This window comes from Pipistrellus kuhlii, unplaced genomic scaffold, assembly GCF_014108245.1.
Source record: "Pipistrellus kuhlii isolate mPipKuh1 unplaced genomic scaffold, mPipKuh1.p scaffold_m20_p_25, whole genome shotgun sequence".
Taxonomy (NCBI): domain Eukaryota; kingdom Metazoa; phylum Chordata; class Mammalia; order Chiroptera; family Vespertilionidae; genus Pipistrellus; species Pipistrellus kuhlii.
Genome location: NW_023425524.1, coordinates 8,715,481 through 8,735,704, shown reverse-complemented (window position 1 = coordinate 8,735,704; position 20,224 = coordinate 8,715,481). Strand labels below are relative to the sequence as shown.

Genomic DNA, 20,224 nt, shown 5'->3' with positions numbered 1-20,224 from the left:
GCCCCGGGAATCTGGATGTCGGGGGAGGTCCATGCTGCCGGAAGAAGGGAGGAAGGAGCCCAGAAGCCCGCCTCTGTCCAGGGCGGGGCTTGCTGAGTGGGACCCAGAAGAGGCTTAGAGTTGGGGGTGGAGGGACAGGGGAGCCCTGGATGGCGAAGAGGCTGATAGCGTAGGGGGAGGACATCCGATCAGACTCCATCCACTGAACCGTTTTCCTTCAGCCTCGTCCCTCTCGGAGGTCTGACCGGAAAGGGAGGGAGAGCAGTGATATGGGTACCCAGCCCATTGGGTGCCCTCCACTGAGTGCTCTCCCGCCATGGCTGGCACCCAGAGCTCGCTGTTCACAGTGGGACACGGGATTTTTTAAATGTTTACACACGGCATGTCCGTTTTCACAGTGACATCGGTCACTTTCATGTCTGGCCTGCCTCAGAGCGCTTAGCTTAGATGTGCTGAACCTCAGATCAGGCAAATGGCAGAACAAAGTTAGATAGAAATCCAGCTTTATCTGGTCAGAGGCCTGCACTTCTGCAGCATCTGGAATCTGCTAACCTTCACCCAGGGATTCCAGCAGGAGGGCAGGTGGATTGGGAGCTGCAGGTTGAAGGTGGGGGCGGGGAGGGCCTGCCCCCTCCCAGCACCTTCCTGGGCCTCACGCGTGGGAAAGAAGCCACGTGGGGCCTGGCAGGCGGCTCGGTTGGTGGGAGCGCCTCCCGCACTCCGAAAGGTCGCAGGTTCTGTTCCCAGTTGGGGTGCTTACGGGAGACAGTCCATCAAAGTTTCCCACATCCATGTTTCTCTCTCGCCTCCTCTTTCTGTAAAACCAATTTATCTAAAACCAACATATTTCCAGGTGAGGATTAAAGAAAAATAGTGACGTCCCCGGTGCCAGCACTCCCGCTCCTGCTCTGCTTGTGGGGTGATTGTCTCAAAGGGATTCAAGCGGGTTCCACATGCCACATCCTCGCCCTCTGCCCCCCGCTGTGGGAGGGCCAGGCAGAGTCTGGGAAAGCGGGGTCACACCAGGCTAACAGTGAATCACTTTAAACTGAACTAACTGAGTCTCAGTTCCTTGTGGCAAACAGCCTCCGTTTCCAGTGGAGCGCAGAGAGAACGCTGAGGGATGGGAGGATCTAATCCCGGGCACCGGCCTGGAGGTGGAGGAGGGCTGCTGGTGGCAGAATGCACCTCTCCCAGGGGCACCTCCGGCTTCGTACCTCAAGGTGCTCCCTGCCAGTTCCTCTGGGCAAAGTAATGGGTGTACACCCCCCCCCTCCCCCGATGCTGTGTCCAGTGAGCACCATGCTCCTTGACGGCCGACCAGAGTGGGAGCAGGTACTGGCGCGGTGCCAGGCCGTCATCAGCAGCAACGCAGAGCGGCTCCCCGACATCAATGTGTACCAGCTGCGGGTGCTGGACTGCGCCCTGGATGCCTGCATCAGCCTGGGCCAGCTGGAGGAGGCCCTCTTCTACGGCATCCGCACCATGGAGCCCTACAGGTGAGGGCATGGGGCCCTACAGGTGAGGGGCATGGGGCCTACAGGAGAGGAGCATGGGGCCCTACAGGTGAGGGGCATGGGGCCCTACAGGTGAGGGCATGGGGCCCTACAGGTGAGGGCATGGGGCCCTACAGGTGAGGGGCATGGGGCCCTACAGGTGAAAGGCATGGGGCCCTACAGGTGAGGGGCACGGGGGCCCTACAGGTGAGGGGCACGGGGGCCCTACAGGTGAGGGGGCATGGGGCCCTACAGGTGAGGGGCATGGGGCCCTACAGGTGAGGGGCACGGGGGCCCTACAGGTGAGGGGCACGGGGGCCCTACAGATGAGGGGCACGGGGGCCCTACAGGTGAGGGGGCATGGGGCCCTACAGGTGAGGGGCATGGGGCCCTACAGGTGAGGGGCACGGGGGCCCTACAGGTGAGGGGGCATGGGGCCCTACAGGTGAGGGGCATGGGGCCCTACAGGTGAGGGGCATGGGGCCCTACAGGTGAGGGGCATGGGGCCCTACAGGTGAGGGGCATGGGGCCCTACAGGTGAGGGGCACGGGGGCCCTACAGGTGAGGGGCATGGGGCCCTACAGGTGAGGGGGCATGGGGCCCTACAGGTGAGGGGCATGGGGCCCTACAGGTGAGGGGCATGGGGCCCTACAGTTGAGGGGCATGGGGCCTACAGGTGAGGGGGGATGGAGCCCTATAGGTGAGGGGGACTGGGAGAGGGCCGAGGCGATGTTGCTCGGCCGAAGGAGTGCCGTCCTGAAGCTGCTCGCTGGCTCCTGTTCGTGATGCTGCGTCTATTCTCAGTGGGGTGTGAACAGGCCTTGTTTTACTCCTTCCCTGGTTCCTCCCATGTGAAGGCCCTTCGGCTGCTGAGCGTTGTGGGTATGCAGACAGGAATGACGTGCCATCTGGATGCGGGCGGTGTGACGGCGCTGCTCACAGGGACAAGCGGTGCCGGGAGCCGGAGGAGCACAGGTCCTGCCGAGCTGGGGGCGGTGGCCTTGGCCTCAGCTGACCAGGCGAGCCAGATCCCATCTGGCGATGGCGGCAGTGGTGCATCCCCCTCGTCAGGGCTCTTGTTCTGGGGCGCCTTCACGCTGATTGTTGACCTGTGACTGCCCAGATGCCAGGGGAGAGCAGGGCGGCGTCAGGGGAGGCGCTGTTGGCTGTGGCGTGTCCGGCCTCCGCTGCTCCCCCTGTAGGTGCCCTGTCCCAGGCACCCCTGTAACTCAGGCTCTTGGGTGCAGAGTCTGGGCTGAGGGTGCGCTGCTGGTGGCGCGGGCCCCCGTGTTCAGGGAGCTGAGAGCGAGTTTGGAAGCCGAGTCAGCGGCCGAGGGAAGGGCAGAGCCCCGAGGGCACCGTGTGAAGCTGGGAGCCACCTCCGGCCCAGCAGGAGCAGCACTGCCCGGAGGTGCCCCTGCGCGTCCGGGACCTGGGGAGTGTGTGTGTGTGTGTGTGTGTGTGTGTGTGTGTGTGTGTGTGTATGCAGGCATGTGCTGGTGGTGGGGGCGGGGAGCAGGGCACCATTCTGGGGAGCTCCGGAATCCATGCAAATGTGATGTCAGCACGGGGGGGGGGGGGGGGGGACACGACTTGCAGTGGAGGATCAGGGCCTAAATCTGTGCACGGGACACAGGCAGTGGCTGCAGGTGAAAGAGGGGCGGGAGGTGGCCAGGCTGCAGGGAGAGCCTCCGGAGACCTGAGCAGGGCCGTTCCCAGGGTCACAGGGTGAGGACAGGGGCAGGTCTAGAGCCCAGGTCACAGGTGAGGACAGAGGCTGAGGACAGAGGCTGAAGTCAGAGGCAGGTCTAAGGTGTCAGTTCAGGCGAAGAGCGTGGGAAGCGGCAGCGGGAGAGGTGCAGGCGGAGGAATGGGAAGGTGGCGGGCAGCCAGCCCAGGTGGATGGCAGAGGCCCCAGGCCAGCTGTGACCCTGGGGTGACCCAGGGTGGTTTCCTCACTCCTTGCGGTGGAGCAGCGTGGAATCCAGACTGTGAGTCAGCTTGAATCAGCTTGTGAGAGAGCGCCCGGGGCCGGCCCGCGCCTTCCCAGGCCGCAGCGTAGTCAGTACTTGACCCTGTGGGCTCGGAACTATGAACTGAATGCAGATAAGCCTTCCTCTGTACCTCATGTCACAATGAGAGGCAGGTGCGGCGCTGGCGTTTCCTCTCTCGGTTCAGGGCTTGGTCTTAGAGCCGCACCGTAGGCCGCTGGTGAGGGATGGGTTCCAGCCGGGAGGTGCAGCTGAGAAAGCCTCCTGTCTACAGGCCTTCTGACCCCATCTATCCCATCCCCCCACCTCCACCCCTGCACCTGCCCGTCCCATCCCCCTGACTGCCCCACCCCCCTGCCTGCCTCATTCCCTGCCCCATCCCCCTGCCTGCCCCATCCCCCTGCCTGCCCCATATCCCCTGCCTGCCCCACCCCCCTGCCTGCCCCATTCCCCCCCCATCCCTCTGCCTGCCCCATCCCCCTGCCTGCCCCATCCCCCTGTGCCTGCCCCATTCCCCCCCACCCCCCTGTGCCTGCCCCATCCCCCTGCCTGCTCCATTTCCCCCCCCATCCCCCTGTGCCTGCCCCATCCCCCTGCCTGCCCCATCCCCTTGCCTGCCCCATCCCCCTGCCTGCCCCATCCCCCTGCCTGCCCCATGCCCCCTGCCTGCCCCATCCCCCCTGCCTGCCCCATCCCCCCTGCCTGCCCCATCCCCTTCCTCTGAGGCCCAGGCTGCCTCTGGTGCAGGCTGTGTGGGTCTCCTCCATCGAGAAGGCACTGCCTTCGAGGGCACTTCTATACACATTGCTGAATCCTTGTTCCCTCCTCTCTACCAAGGAAAGCTTCTCTGAAGAGCTAACATCTCCCTTCATTAAATGGATGTTTTACTGACTTGACCTTGAGTCAAACCAAAAGGTTCTTCTGTGAGCAAGGCCCAGCCCCGTAGAATGGAGTCCATGTTGTTTGCAAACGCGGTGTTTGCAGGTCACAGTTCCCTGTGATGAGCGGTCCTCTGACCCTGGGGACAGGTCTCCAGGCTGCTGGTCCCTCTCCCCTGGCGCTGGGGAAGGAGCTGCTGTACAGCCCACCTCACGTGAGTGGCACTAAGCCAGGTGCTTGCCCCGGGGAGTAGAGGCCAGGGCTCAGTAACCCCTTCCAGCCGAGTTAGGAGAGAGAGGGCGGCGCTGTCACAGGCTGCACCGGTTCCCTTGGTCTCCAACACAAGCGACAATAAGGATCAACGGCCCCGACACTCGGTAGCCCTTTAGCCGACAGAATGTGAGGAGAATCCAGGAGGGGATTTGAGCGTGGACCTTCCTGGTGGCTCCCTGCCAATGCCCGGGCCGGGCCTCGTAGCCACCGTTAGCCAAGGCCGTGGGCAGGTGTTGGGCGTGAGTGACCCGGAGGTGACTGCATTGGCACCTGCACTAACGGGTTTGCAATGCAAATGCCCCCTGTGAGCAGCCAGAGTGGGGTCAAGTGTCTGTGATGACTATCACTCCTGACCTTAGCCTCACTGTCACTACTGACCTTGGAGGAGAAGGGGTCCACATGACAGTTTTACCCACATCCCTGTGCTGCCGCCGGCTCCGTGCTCCTCCGTCACTTACTCTTACTCAGCAGAAGTTCTTTTGTGGCGCGACAAGTTCATGGGTTTTATATCAGGTTCTTTGTTTCATAAAGCAGGTGGAAATTCATTCACGTACAACAAAGTGTGTCACTGTTAGCTCATAGTATTTCTTCTGTGTGGATAGCGGTGGTTATGTGTGCATAGTCTTCTGCCCCTTAGCTTATAAAAGTTAAGCGGAGTGGAAGTAATTTTAAAATATTTCACGTGTTTATTTCAAGTTTATATCCAATTGGGTCTTAACCACAGGATGAGGTGAGTTCCACAGAGTGTGCCCGTCGGTGGTTAGAACGTGGACTGCATGTTCCCGCGCAGGCGGGAGGGACAGACTGCGGGAGGTGCGGGATCTCACAGAGGCAGGCTGTGCGTTTAGAAAGGGAAGGAAATACATAAAGTGAAACATAGTTTTACAATTGATTTAAATTATGGTGAATACAAATTAAACTTGCTTTTCTTTAGGAGGCTTTTTTAGGCTTTCAGAGGGACTTTCAGTATATTTATGACGTTCTGTTAGCTTAATTCTTATTGTAAGAATAATATACGTTCTAGGAAAGAATATTTATGCCTGGCTGGTATGGGTCAGTGGTTGAGCATTGACCTATGAACTAGCAGGTCACAGTTCTATTCCCAGTGAAGGGCACACGCCCAGGTTGCAAGCTGGATCCTCAGTGTGGGGCGTGCAGGAGGCAGCCGATAAATGATTCTCTCTCATCATTGATGTTTCTCTCTCTCTTCCTCTCCCTTCCTCTTTGAAATCAATGAAAACTTATTTTCTTAAAAAAGGACATTTTCACAAAGAACACAAAGGTAACTTTCAAACTGCTGTCCCACCTCCTAAAGCCAGGCATGGTAAGTTTCTTTCCTGGAGATTTCAGTGTCTATCACACACTTCCATCCAAAATACATTGCCATAGTCCAGTGGTTGGCAAACCCCAGCTCGCGAGCCACATGCAGCTCTTTGGCCCCTTGAGTGTGGCTCTTCCACAAAATACATGGCCTGGGCGAGTCCATTTTGAAGAAGTGGCGTTAGAAGTCTAAAAAACTTGGCGAAGTGTGGACGTCTGTCCGGACAGGTCCCGAGCGCCCCCTCATTCTGTGGGGCAGGCCTGCCCTTGTATTTCCCTTCGTGTTTAGTGTGAGATAGCCCTGTGGTTAGCATCCACGCTCCAGTGCTGGTGCCAGGTCCCTCCGGTGGCTCAAGTACTTACATCTCCTGGGGTTCATGAATGAGCTAAGATTTCATTCTGTAATCGACTGTCCTAAAGCCCCATGGAGGCGCTGGTGCCTGGTTTCCCCACATTCCGTCCGTAAAGCTGCCATCTCCAGGCGGCTCCGGGCGGCATGCTCCGACCGTGGTCTGCTTTCTCCCATTCAAGGGTCTGGGGGCCTGAGACCAAGATGCCGGCACATCAGTTCCTCTGAGGCCCGTCTCCTGGGCGTGCAGAGCGCCGCTCCTGGCTGGGAGGTCAGAGGCTGCATCGTGGGAATTGCTGCCGGCAAACCGTGGTTTATAAGCCACATGCGGCTCTTTGGCCCCTTGAGTGTGGCTCTTCCACAGAATACCACGGCCTGAGCGAGTCTATTTTGAAGACGTGGCGTTAGAAGAAGTTTAAGTTTAAAAAATGTGGCTCTCCAAAGAAATTTCAATTTTCGTACTATTGATACTTGGCTCTGTGGACTTATGAGTTTGCCGACCACTGCTCTAGACGGCTCCTTCTGCCCCTGGTCCTTAATGGAGTGGTGGCCTCCTTTGGGGCAGTAGAGAAGGTCTGATGACACCAGAGTTCTGTTTTTTGAGTTCTAAGTCAGCATTTTTATTCAAGACTTAAAGAGGTAAATCATGGAAGCTATGTACTAGTATTTCCAATTTTCAAGGGATGCAGTGCTGAGAGGACTCATACTTTGGGGGACTACATCAAACTGTGGAGTTATCTCCTTAATTGGAAACATTTGGTTGCTATCAACAAGATGGTCACTCCATTCGCGTTAATCCCTCCATTGTCTTTCTTAAAAGAACCTCAGATATCCTGGCTGTGAGTTTGTCTGGGGTTGACCACAGGGTAGTGATTAGCTCGAGCCAGAGACCTCATGTTTTCCTGGCCACCTGAGCCAGGTCAGACCAGTGAGGCCAGTGCTGGTCTCCTCTTGGACTTGATTGGACACACTGAGAAAACAGACGTCCCTCTCCTTTCCTGTGGCTCCTGATTGAGGTTGTTTGATCCAGAAAGCGAGAAGAGAGAGACCGGATGGGAAAGCAGAGGTGAGGAATGGGGAGATTCTGGCCACACTCAAGCATTGCTTGAATCCAAGCTTACCCTGTGCTGTTGAGTTACGTAAACACTCAGCTGATAAATGTCTCATTTTGTCAGTCAATTCAAATAAGATTTGTTGGCTCGTACAACATAAAGAACCCTAACTGACACATTTTGGGGTCGAGGGAGATGAGTGCCATGTGGTGGCCAGGAAAGCGAATACAATTTGCATTGTTTTTAGTGTGCACACCAAGGGGTTGGGTACATGTGTCCATCACACGGTGTCTAGAGAGCTTCCAGCCGAGAGTGACTGACCAGGAGGAGTGTGTCTGGTCGCCACATTACATGAGAAGTGGCTGGTGACGCGTGGAAAAGACTGAAGGGAAAGGAGACCTCAGTACGTTTTCCAGCCTCGGGGCTGTGGTGTTGGATAGGCTGGAGGAGGAGGAACGGGAGGTCTGCCTTGGGATAAGAAGGAAGACACAGGCCAGGCCAGGCCAGGATTTTAGGAAGAGACGTTATAACAAACCAAGTACCCGATAATGGACCATTCTGCTTTGAAGAGGAGTGAATTCCCGTCTTTGAAAGTATTTATGCAGTACGTGACACTTTATTGGATTTCATAGAAGTTATTATTTTATTGGGTGGGAGGATTGTCCGCAGGAGGCTTACTGCTCCTTCTAGCTGAGATTCTGGGTTTCAAGCCTCTAAAACCTGTTTCCTTTCAACCACAAAGTACAAAAACAAACCCGTCCACTCTAATTCCCTGTTCCCTCTCTATCCTTACGTTACCCATGGCACACACTCTTTCCTCCCTCTGCCTGGTCCTGAGTAATTTTTTTCTATAACTTAGTAGGCAGTGGAGTAAGATAATATATATCTTGAGATAGCTATATCTATATCACATGTGTCAAACACAAGGCCCGCGGGCCAAATCCGTCCCGCCAGGCCTTGCAATGTGGCCCGCACCGCGCTGTCATCACTGCACTCCGCTGCGTTTCCATCACAATGACAGTTTATGACTGTTCACTAAACCATTTGGCCCGCGATTTAGGCTGGATTTTAGATTTTGGCCCCTTCTCTGATTGAGTTCGACACCCCTAATCTATATCTATACCCGTAAAGAATTCACATTTTGTTGTGACAGGCTGGCTTCAGCCACATTTGATTTCCATGCTCCCCCCCCCCCCCATTTAATCATTTGAATGTTCTTTCACCAATTCCTTGACTAGCTTATTAGCCTTAATTTTGAATTTAAATTAAATTTAAATTAATTTAAAATTTTGATAACTTTGGGATGCTTTTGAATTTACATTTCATTTAAATGCTTAATTGCCAGAAATACTAAATTAATGCTAATGGGCCACTGGAGGGATTATGGAAAGAAAAACCTAAATTTTGACATTTTAAGTGAGGCTTAAAAAGAACACTGAGAAGCATCCGAAAGGAACCAGAGGCTGCAGCCTAAACAGCCTCGCATGTGGCAAACTCTCTGCCTAATTTAGGTTTCGCCGGCTTTGTGCACATTTAGTGTTTTCTGCCCCTTGCACGTTCCTGTTAGACTCGGAAATGTTTCCATCACGAGCAATAAGTCTTGAAGAAAAAAAAAGTGGTAAATTAATTAAAATCAGCAAATAATTTATCACATTGGTCTTCAGTGAATTGACTTGCTTTCCAACGAAATTAAACTGGTTTCTTTTCTGCCAAACTTCTCAGAGTTTCCAGTAAATCAATGTACGTTTTGAGTCTCTGAAGGAGACATTTCCCCAAACAGCTGTAAGTGCCGCCACCGAGGAGGAGTGAGCCGCCCTCCGGGAGCACTGCCAGGTGTCAGACAGGCTCTCTCGGCGTCGGTCCTATTGAGAAGCCCCGTTAACCAATGTTTTTCCTGCTGTTTGACCCTTCCATTATTTTTTAAATTTTATCTTTATTGTTGAAAGTATTACAGATGTCTCCTCCCCGCTCCCCATTGACCACCCTCTGCCCTGATCCCCAGGCCTTGACCACACTATTGTTTTTAAAACTTTGCAAAACTCTGCATCTCCTTCTTAAAATAAAAAGCACCCTTCTCACTTTCAGCCCTGATTCTGAGCAGCAACTTTAAACGCCATTTCTGTTTCAGTACTTCCAATAGATAATTTTATCTCTCTAAGTATTTGTAGATATGTGTTTCTTCTCTATCACCTAATAAAATGACCTCATCCTAACTTTAAAACATATGTTTAGCTCATCTATCCTCTTTTCTCTATCCCTTGTCTCCCTTCCCATTAAAAAAGAATGCTGATTGTTTAATTCTTTGAATGGCTTCCTGGTCAACTTCAGACAACATGCTGACATTCATGTTCCTTCCAACATCAGCTGCAGACGGATGATGCTCCACTTTATTTGATGGAGGTTTGGTTCACTCGTTCTTGATGGAGAATTAGGGCATAAAAGTCTCAATTTCAAAGTCATTTCCAATGACGATTTGAAAGCCTGTGACACTGTCTTCTGAGACCCGTTGTTGCTGATACCAGTGGGACCAGGGTTTCTTTATCCATCCTCCGTCTTCTCCCTCTGTGGTCAGGCTGTGCTCCACACTTTGATATTCTGAGCGTTCACAGCGATGTGTCTGGACACAGGTGCTTTTTATTCATGCCAGGTCTTTCATTATAAAGGCTCTTGCCTTCTTTCATCTCGAGGGCAATTTTCTTTATTTCCCCCTTTCTGATTTCATTTTCTCTGTTCTTCGATTCTGAAAGTTCAAGTTGTCAGATGTTAAACGCCTGTTTCCAATGTCTTGGGGGGCATTATCCTTGACTTTATCTTCTAGACTAGGGGTGTCGAACTCAATCAGAGAAGGGGCCAAAATCTAAAATCCAGCCTAAATCGCGGGCCGAATGGTTTAGTGAACAGTCATAAACTGTCATTGTGATGGAAACGCAGCGGAGTGCAGTGATGACAGCGCGGTGCGGGCCACATTGCAAGGCCTGGCGGGACGGATTTGGCCCGCGGGCCTTGTGTTTGACACATGTGTTCTAGACCTTTAATCAAATTTTTATATTTCAGCAAAATTTTGGTTTTTAAATTTACAAGAACTCCTTCTTGAATGATGCCCCCCCCTCTTCCCCTCCCTAGTCTTATTTTTTGGACACATCTCAAATCTCTCTATGGATAATTGGTCTTTCAAAAAATTCTCTTCCATTTTGTGAATGAACTGGGTTTCCTTCAAGGTCATTTTTTCAGCTTATTGATTCTAGTATTTTTCTTGCTATAAATTTCTCTTGACGTTTACATGCTCTTGGGTTGTCCACATTATCTAACAACTTTACTCAGAGATAATTCACATGCCACGTAATTTACCCTTTTAAAGTTTGCAAGTGGCTTTAGTATATTCAAAGTTGTACAACTGTCACAATTAATTTCAGAGCCTCTTTATCATCTCCCCCTCAGAGAGCAGTCCCTTAACTGTTATCTCCTAATCTTTTCATCCATCCCCACCCCACCCCTGCCCTAGGCAGCCACTGTCCATTCCTATTTGAAAATGAGCGATTACAAAGGCTGGCTTGCCCTGGCCGGGTTGGCTCAGTGAATAGACCATCGGTCTGTGGACTGAAGGATCCCAGGTTTGATTCTGGTCAAGGGCATGCACCTCAGTTGCAGGCTCCTACCCGCCTGGGCCCTAGTCAGGGCTTGTACAGGAGGCAACCAATCTGCGTGTTTCACTCACATCCACTTTCTCTGTCTTTTCTCTGTCTAGTTCTCTGTCTTTCCTTCTCTCTTCCACTCTCTAAAAGTCAATGGAAAAATATCCTCCGGTGAGGATTAAAAGAAAGAAAGAAAAAGGCTGGCCTGTTGCCCTGGGGGTTTCAGAATGGAGTTAATAAGAAGTCAGCGGTGGGACAGGTGAGCAGCGGGACCCTCCCTGTGGGTGAGTTCCCTGCATCAGGACAAGGCACACTCCTCCAGAGCTGGCGAGTGAGTGGAGAACATGTGTTGTTCGCAGCTGCACCTGGGAATTTGGGGCACACAGTAGGCGCTATATATGTGTGCGGTCGAGTGCCATCGGTTTATATAGTGCCTGACAACTTAACAAAGCGCTTTTATATCTCATTCGACATGGGCAGGTGTACAGCAGGGATTTCCTCTGGCGCTGATGAGGCTCCCTCTGTCGGACCCTCCACCTGCCTGAGCCCCATCCACAATCTTGGTCCCAATTCCCTTTTCATCAGCTTTGCTTTATTTGTGTTTGCTTTTGTTTTCTTTTTTCTTTTTTTTAATATATTTTATTAATTTTTTACAGAGAGGAAGAGATAGGGATAGAGAGTTAGAAACATTGATGAGAGAGAATCATCAATCAGCTGCCTCTTGTACACCCCCTACTAGGGATGTGCCCGCAACCAAGGTACATGCCCTTGACCGGAATCGAACCTGGGACCTTTCAGTCCCTAGGCCGACACTCTATCCTAGGGGTGTCGAACTCAATCAGAGAAGGGGCCAAAATCTAAAATCCAGCCTAAATCGCGGGCCGAATGGTTTACTGAACAGTCATAAACTGTCATTGTGATGGAAACGCAGCAGAGTGCAGTGATGACAGCGCGGTGCGGGCCACATTGCAAGGCCTGGCGGGACGGATTTGGCCCGCGGGCCTTGTGTTTGACACATGTGCTCTATCCACTGAGCCAAACCGGTTTTGGCTGCTTTTGTTTTCTTAAGGAAGGCCTGCCAAATGGTGTTTTGGCATATCAGGCATCAGACAACTGAGCTTAGCTTGCTCCTTCTGCACGAGAGCAGAGCCGTGGCCTCTGTGTGGGACTGTGGTATGGCTCAGTGCTGCGTGCCCTGCCCACGGGCACCTTCTAGTGGGCAGCACGTCTCCTGCCTCAGGGATTTCTCCCCTGCTTGTCCTCCCCTCCCCCAAGGGCCCGGTGGCTTCCGCTTCTGACCCAGTCCTGTCCTCTGCTCAGCAGCCAGGGAAGCGGGGCAGGGCCTGGGTGTCTGCTGGTGGCAGAAGCGGGGGGGTATCTGTCCCCCCTGAGCTCCTAGGCTGCCTCTGTCCAGCACAGACCACGCAGGGAAAGCCACACCCCTCGCCCACCCGCGTCTTTGCATCCCGTTGTGAAAAGCCTTTGATAAGTATGATCTCCGAGCAAAGACACTCCGGAACCCTCCTCTCCACTTTTTTTTCGAGTGAGACTTCAATCTCATGTTGTTTCATGGTCTCGCAGTGAAATGTAAGATCCGAGGGGAAAGGGAGGAAACGTCGGAGGTATGTTTTCAACTGCCAACCAGTTTGGTTGCAGTGTTAGTGCCACGCTGTGCCCGCCGCGCGGTGTCAGCCAGGAGGCTGTCCACAGGGAAAAGGAAGCTCGCAGGGAGAGGGGACCCCATGTGGAGTGGCACCTCCTCCGTGCCCAGCTCTGGCTGAAAGGCTGTGGGCGTGTGACCGCAGGTGGTTCTGATCTGTCCTTGTCCGTCGATGGGCACTCGGCGTATCGGGGGCGCTTCAGAGGGATGGACAGTGAGTGCCTCACCGCTGGGCTGGGCACTGAAACTGCTGTGATATTGGAGGTCACCTGCATTGGAAACAAAATGTTAAAAGTAGGTCTGTTATCCCTGTTTTACTGATGAGAAAAGGGAAGCTCCAAGGAAGTAAGGAACTTGCCCCGGGAGCCAGGGTGTGCACCCTCGACTCAGGAAATCAGAGTCCCGTTCATTTTCTCCCAGGCCACTCCTGCTGGTGAAAGATGACAGATTTTTTTTTTTTAAATGTATTTTATTGATTTTTTTTTTTACAGAGAGGAAGAGAGAGGGATAGAGAGTTAGAAACATTGATGAGGGAGAATCATCAATCAGCTGCCTCCTGCACACCCGCTACTGGGGATGTGCCTGCAACCAAGATATATGCCCTTGACCGGAATTGAACCAGGGACCTTTCAGTCCGCAGACTGATGCTCTATCCACTGAGCCAAACCAGTTTCAGCAAGATGACAGATGTTTAAAAGTTAAATGAGCTGCGTCCTCACTGATCTGAGTTCACCTTGTCGTGCCTCAGGAAGGCCCCGGACCCCCGTGGAGTTGTTCATTTGACAAGTGGCCCCGCACCTGTGTCTGCACGTTCCCCACATGCTCCTGTCACGCGAGGAGAATAAAACCTGTGTCCTGAGGACCTTGTCAGGAGCCGGGGCAGAGCCTGCGTCTGAGTGACATCAGACGCCCCTGGCTGTCCTGTGTGTGGCTGGCTGTGAGGCTCAGCATGCCGTGTGACCTCCTGGCCCCTGAGGGTGCTCCCAGGAGCTCGCTGTAAAGGGCGGGTGGTGAGCGTGTCTGTTGTCCTTTCTTCCTAAGTCCGCGGCGTGCCTGCCTTGTGGTGTGCTCAGAGGCCTCAGAGGTCCTGCGCCAGAGAGCAGCCCCTCTGAAGGTCCTGCTGAGTCCTGGCAATGAGGGGACAGGACGGTCAGCGGGGGCTGGGGAGCCGGAGCAGTTCTGCTCTGACTCCAGCAGGGGGCGCTGTGTGAGGCTCGGCCGTCCTGCAGATAGCTTTCAGTCCTGGATGTGGTGACAGGTCAGTCACTCCCACAGGTCTGTCAGCATGTCAGTCGACAGCTCATAGACCTGCAAGCACAGCTGTCTGGGGTTGGGGGAGGGAGGGAGAAGCCAGAGAAATCCATTTAGGGGCATCATAGCCGTCTGGGGCGCACATACTCTCACACATAGTCTCATATAGACACACACACATTCTCACACAATACTTCACACTCACACACTATCACATACACACTCTATCACACTATCACACACTATCTCTCTCTCTCTCACACACACACACACACACACACACACACACACACACACGGGAAGCCTGGCTTGGCTCTGTCCTGCAGAACGCTGACCATGCTCGGAAGACCTACAAGAAGGGTTGAGAAGCTGCAGGGACCAGAGGCGGCTGGGAACCAGGGCAGCTGAGGCCAGTGCTGTCCTGAGTGGGGTTCTGGACCGCGAAGCAAACATGGGGAGACGGGGTGAAATCCACGTGCTATCTGCAGTTTCATTAAGAGGAATAGGCCGGCGCCGGTTTCTTAGTTATGACAAACGTTCCCTTAACAGGGGGGCTGGGGAGGGGTCCTGTGTCATCCCCCCAAACACACCGTATATTTAGAAAGACGGTTAGGAAGTAGCTCTGTAGGAGCACATCTCCCGTCACCTCCTGGGCCAGAACGCCCATCCAGCAGCCTGGAAGGGCCGCTAGGAAGCGATCTTAGACGGCCCTTCACCAGGAGCCTCGCTCTGGCTCAGCCGCTGTCCAGGCTGCCGGCTGCCAGTGGAGGTGAAGCCAGTACCTCAACGACAGGCCAGTCAGATAAGATATTCATTCCTCTAATCAGAGAAAGCACATGGGGTTCTAATACCCCTTCATAGGGTTCCAAACTCTGTTGTTTATCCTAAAGGTGCCAGAGGGATCAAGATCGTGACAATGGCAACTTATCACTGTGACATTTAACACGCCTTCCCAAGGTCAAAGTGACTCAGAAAACAGTTAGCTTTAAACAGCAAGAAATGACTAGATCACACTCCGCTCGAGTGAGAACCCTTCGTGGGCCTTAGTCCGAGCGTGGGCTGCCTTGTCGCGGGGTGACAGGCACCTTCCCAGTTTCTGGAAAGTCAGTTGTCAGGGGGTCCCCTGGGAGGAGGCCATGGGCAGAGCTGGCCCTGCTGAGGCGAAGCAGGAAACGGGCAGGAAAGTTACTGAGGCGCAGGCTTCGCCCCAAAATAGCCCTGGCTGGAGGGTCTGCGAGGAGCCAGGGCGCTGACAATTTCCGTATTTTTCGGACCATAAGACGCTCCGGACCATAAGACGCACCAGTTTTTAGAGAAGGGAAATGAAGAAAAAAAGATTCTGAAACAAATAGTGTCCTAAAATATTTTATGTGCATTAAAACCCAACATCACAGTCATAAACACATGTAATCAAGTAAACAGCAGCATTTAGAACCATTTTAGAGCCGGGCAAGCACACAGAGACCACACAGAGCCGGGCAAGTAAAAAACTTTTTTTTTTAAGTATATGTGTAGGCTATATTTGGACCATAAGACGCAGGGACTTTCCCCCCCTCCACTTCTGGGGGGGAAAAAGTGCGTCTTATGGTCCGAAAAATACAGTAGATACTCCGCGATGCTGGCTGCTCCCCCGGGGACCTGGTGCACCTTGCTCCTCGCCCTGCATGGGTGGCGGCGGGAGTGCCGTGGCTGTGCTGAGCTGCCCTCGCCAGCGGGCCCCGGCGGGCCTGTGAGCGGCTCTGCCGGAAGGACAGTCATGTACCAGCGCCGTGAGGCAGGGAGCCGTCCACATGGGCAGCAGCGGCCCAGGGCGGCCCCACGGGAATATCGGGGAGTGTGTCCTTCACACGAACGTGGACCCAGCCTCGTGGAGTTCAAGTGTGTTTACTCGGGATCAGCTCAAGTGTGGTTAAGACGAGGTGGAATTTGGACGGGTGGGGAGCCGGCTCTTCGTGCTGAGAGAAGCCAGGCCCAGACCGGGGAGGAGGGAGGGAGGGAGGCCGGGCGGTGCTGGCAGGCCACCCACCGAGAGCAACAAGCTAACTCCACAGGCCAGAGGGGGCGGGCGTTCGGAGAAGAGGGTGAGGACAGGCCTGGCCTGTGTCAGATGCAGGATGGGTGAGCCCGTATACACCAGCCCCTGTCGTGAGCAGTGACTCTGCCAGTGGCCGGATGTTGTCAGAAAGCCAGTGGTCTCCGATCTTCCTGTTTCCAGGGTAGTCTGGGCAGTAATTGCTGATTTCTCTCTGCCACAACCTTGTGGCCCAGAAAGTTCCCCAGGGGAGCGTTCTCTGTAGGTTTACAGAAGCTGGAAGGCAAGCTGGTGCCCAGGCCCAAGCCGGCTCCCTGACACACGGAGCGAGGGGGGTCCTTGCTCACCAGCTCTCAGCATGTCTCCCAGTGAGGATCTGCAGCATCTTCCAGTAGGCCACTGAGGTGCGATCTACACACCACACGTGTCACCCAGCGAAAGGGTACAACTCACCAGCTTTCACTGTATTTACAGGATTATGCAGCCATCTTTCTGTGCAGTAAATTGTAGAACACTTTCATCTCCCTAAGAGAATCCCCTCCCCGTTAGTAGTCAGTCACACCCCAACCGCCTCAGCCCAGCCCTGGGCAACTAGTCGTCTGCTCACTGGCTTTCCAGCGGTGCCTGTCTGGGCACTTTATGTAAAGGGATCTGCACTCTGTGGCCTTTTGTGACTGCTCCTTTCGCCTCGCCCGGTTTCAAGGCTTGCCATGTGGTAGCATACATCGGCCCTCCACTTCTTTTCATTGGAAAATAATATTCCATTGCAAGATACTAGAGGCTCAGTGCATGAAAATTCATACATTGGAGGGTGGTCCCTCAACCCAGCCTGCCCCGACTCACAGGTGGGAGGTGACGCCCTATCACACCTTTGCTGCTGCCACTGCCGGCAGCGCAAGCCTTGGCCTGCCCTGGTTACCTGAGCCTCAGGCTGCCCTGGGCAGCTGGGCAGCTGCCATCTGAGGCTTGCCTGTGCCTTGGGTCGGTCCGGGGCAGCTGGGGGACAGAGGGGACTGGGGAACTCTGGAGGCAGGGGCAGTCTATTAGCATATTCCCTCCTTATTGGCTGTGGGCACTACCATCTTTGCGACAGCGTGAGGGTTGATTGGCATATTTCCTCTTTATTAGATGGGATACTAAATGTATGTATCCATTCATACATTTGGTTGATGGACATTTGAGCTCTTGGCTTTTTTACTAAAAATAACACTGTGCACATGTTTCTATGTAGACATATGTTTTCATTTCTCTCAAGTGTAGACCTAGGGTTGGAGTTGCCAGAGCCGAGGGAACACTCTGTTTAACATCCGAGGAGCTGCCAGACACTTCTCCCACGTGGGTGCAGAAGGTCACATTCCCACCGGTCACACCTCCTCACCTCCACCATTTGATTCTAGTCATCCTGTGCATGTGGAGTGGTATCTCACTGGGTTTTGATTTGCCTTACTGCCGTTTGTGTTTCTTCTTTAGAGCAATCTCTGTTCAATCCTCCACCCACAGTTTAATTGAGCCATTTGTCTTTACGTTATTGAGCTGTAGTAGTTTTATTTCATCTAGACACAAGTCCATTATCACATATATGATTAGTATTTCTTCCAGTCTGTGGGTTATCTTTTTTTTTTAGCACAAAAGTTTTTCATTTTAGTGATGTCCAATTTACTTGTGGGTTTTTGTTGCTTGTGCTTTTATGCCATCTAAGAAACCACTGCCTAACACACAGTTATGAGGATTTATGCCAACATTTTCTTCCAAGAGTTTAATGATTTGAGCTCTTCCATTTAGCTCTTCAGCCCATTTGGGTTCATTTTTCTATGTGGAATGAGGTGGGGAAAAGCCCTACCCCACACGGATATCCAGTTCTTGCCTGTCATCTTTTAAGAGGGAAAAACAGACGCCTTCTCTGGACAGTCACTCTGGCTGTGTTAGGGGCCCGTACTCTGCTGGACTCTGTCCCGCCGGGGAGGGACAGGTGTCGAATGTGGACACTTTGGACTTCGGAGGAAAACCCGGCTCACGGGAGCTGGATGGGAGGAGTTGCAGCTGGCAGCATGAGCCCGGCCCAAGCCCCAGCCCCTTGCACACCCCTAGGCAGCCTGGGAAAACCCTGAACCCCAGGCTCAGGCCCAGCTGTCCCTCCTGCGCAAAGGGCGCTAACTGGACACAAACTCAGAAGACCAGGAACTTCCTCTGCTGTGTTTAATCTCGTGTCTCCAGGCCCAGAATAGTGCCAGCACACAGTAGGCCCTCAGTCAACACTTGCTGATTGAATAAATAAGACCTCCATTGTACAATCTCCCAGGATTATTATAAGCATAGGCATCTTTTAAAAAATTTCCTCAAGCATGCCGTAAACGATGAAATGCCACAGGAGTGTGTGATTTCCCATCTCTGCGGTGCAAAGGGGCATGTGGGAAACTATAACTTCAGGAAACCTGCAAATGAGGCGACCGTGTTTCTTCTGGAAGGCGCGCTCTCATCTCCAGGCACGGAGACCCAGCAGCCCTTCCATTAAGTTAACTTATAAGCGAATGCTGAGGGTGTAAATGTTCGTGCCCCTCCAGATCTTCACACCACGCTCTCGGCACCAACACAGACGTTGTTCTCATCCCCTCCAGGGAAACCCTGTGTCCTGGCACCGGCATTGCGAACGGCTGGCTCTCGGCTGGACATCCTGGGTCTCATCTTCATCCCCCTGAGCCCGGTGGCCCCTCTCTGCTCCCCGGGCGCAGGCCAGGACGTTCATGCAGGGCCGGGCCGCCTTCCTCCTCGGGGGTGTGCTGTGCTTTGTAAGGATCGTGGGCTGCAACGTACGCACATGCCCAGAGGGTGACATTGTGGCCGCTGCCATGGACACGTGGGGGGCAGTTCCGTGAGCGGTGGTGGTGGCGGGGTCACAGGGTTGAGAATCTCCACGGCCCCCTCCAGGGCCTCCTCAGTGACCGGCAGGCTGGGCGGCGTGTTTAGGGCCGTCGCCTCTCAGTTGGTGAGAAGAGGGCTCTGGTTCCCACCGCAGAGGACCTGGCGTGACCGTCTTGTCACCTCCTCCACGGAGGGCGTCCTCCACCACCGCATGGATGGGGCGCTGGGGCTACAGGGACAGAGTGGCTCCTGCCACCCTCAGGCCGACTGGAGTCTCAGGACTTGGGGGCGATGCTCAGACCTTACGTGCATCTGGATCACGGGGTTCAACAGACTCCTTAGGTCTCGCCCTCTGACATCCCCTCGGTGGGTCTAGCATCCACGAGTGTCTGGCTCCCCGCTATTCTGAGCAGTTACCCCCACGCTCCCCCTAGAGAAAAAGGAACATGCGCTGTGGGACTGGTGACCTGGAGGGGTCGCGGGGGGGGGGGGGGTAGCAGGAAAGCCCACACGCACTCTGGCTCGGCCCTGGTGCCATCGGCTAACAATGTGCCCTCTGTGTGTTGCTGCTCTTTCTGGGGGAACGTGGCTGCTTGCAGCTGGGGGTGAGGAGCGGCACTGGGCTCCCAGGTTTCTGCAGCCAAGAGCTGAGGCTATTTATAACTTGGGGGGGTGGGTGTGTGGCTGGGGCGCCTGGCAGGCCCGTGGGGCGCTGAGCTGCACACACGAGCTTCCTTTGTACACCGGGAGTGGAGGGAGGGACCTGGAAGGTTCCATGTGGTGGTGAGACTGTAGGGCAGTGAAGACTGTGCCCTCCTGAGGGGGGCCATGCTGTAAGGGGGGGGGGGGCAGGTTTCTTAAAATAGGCATCTCCAGTGTGTTAACTAGATGCACAGAGACAGCGGGAGTGGGGCGGGGCATGCTGAAGGCACAGCTGGGCTGTTACTGAGGCAGTTGCAGGCCGGGGGCCTTGGGATTAGGTCTCTCCGTGCGGTCACATTCCGTGGAGCCCCGAGCCTGGCTACAGTGTGTGCTGTCCTACAGGACAGTGAGCGTGGGCACTGCCTCCCAGCAGGACTGTGTTCCCCGGTTGCCTCGTCCACCCCTCAAACAGCGCCCGGGCGCCTGCCGGAGGGGGGTGCCCCTGCCTGGCGGGAACGAGATGGTGCCCTCGGAGCTCAGTCTGGCCTCACCCTTGCAGCGGGAAGCAGTCAGGGGCCCAGAGGTATGCAGACATTTGGAATTAAAAGTAACTTTTAAAAGTCCTGTAATCCCTCCGTAGGGTTTTCTGGAGGAGAATGAGCTGCCCACACGTGTGTGTGACTGTGCGGCCTGCAGCCACATCCTGTCCACGGGCTGACTCGTGTCCCAGAGGTCACGTCAATCTCCAGCTCCCCGAAGTAGTTATCCGCTGCCCCTGGGCTGGCCTT

At 54.1% G+C, this 20,224-nt stretch overlaps 1 protein-coding gene across 1 annotated transcript in view; it reads left to right on the top strand.

Annotated features, from left to right (window-relative positions):
• Positions 1-20,224, top strand: part of SMYD3 (SET and MYND domain containing 3) — a 439,975-nt gene that overhangs the window by 404,176 nt on the left and 15,575 nt on the right. The window contains exon 10 of the mRNA XM_036453366.2: positions 1,325-1,499. Within this exon, the coding sequence (XP_036309259.1) occupies positions 1,325-1,499 (175 nt within the window). The remainder of the gene's footprint in view (positions 1-1,324; positions 1,500-20,224) is intronic.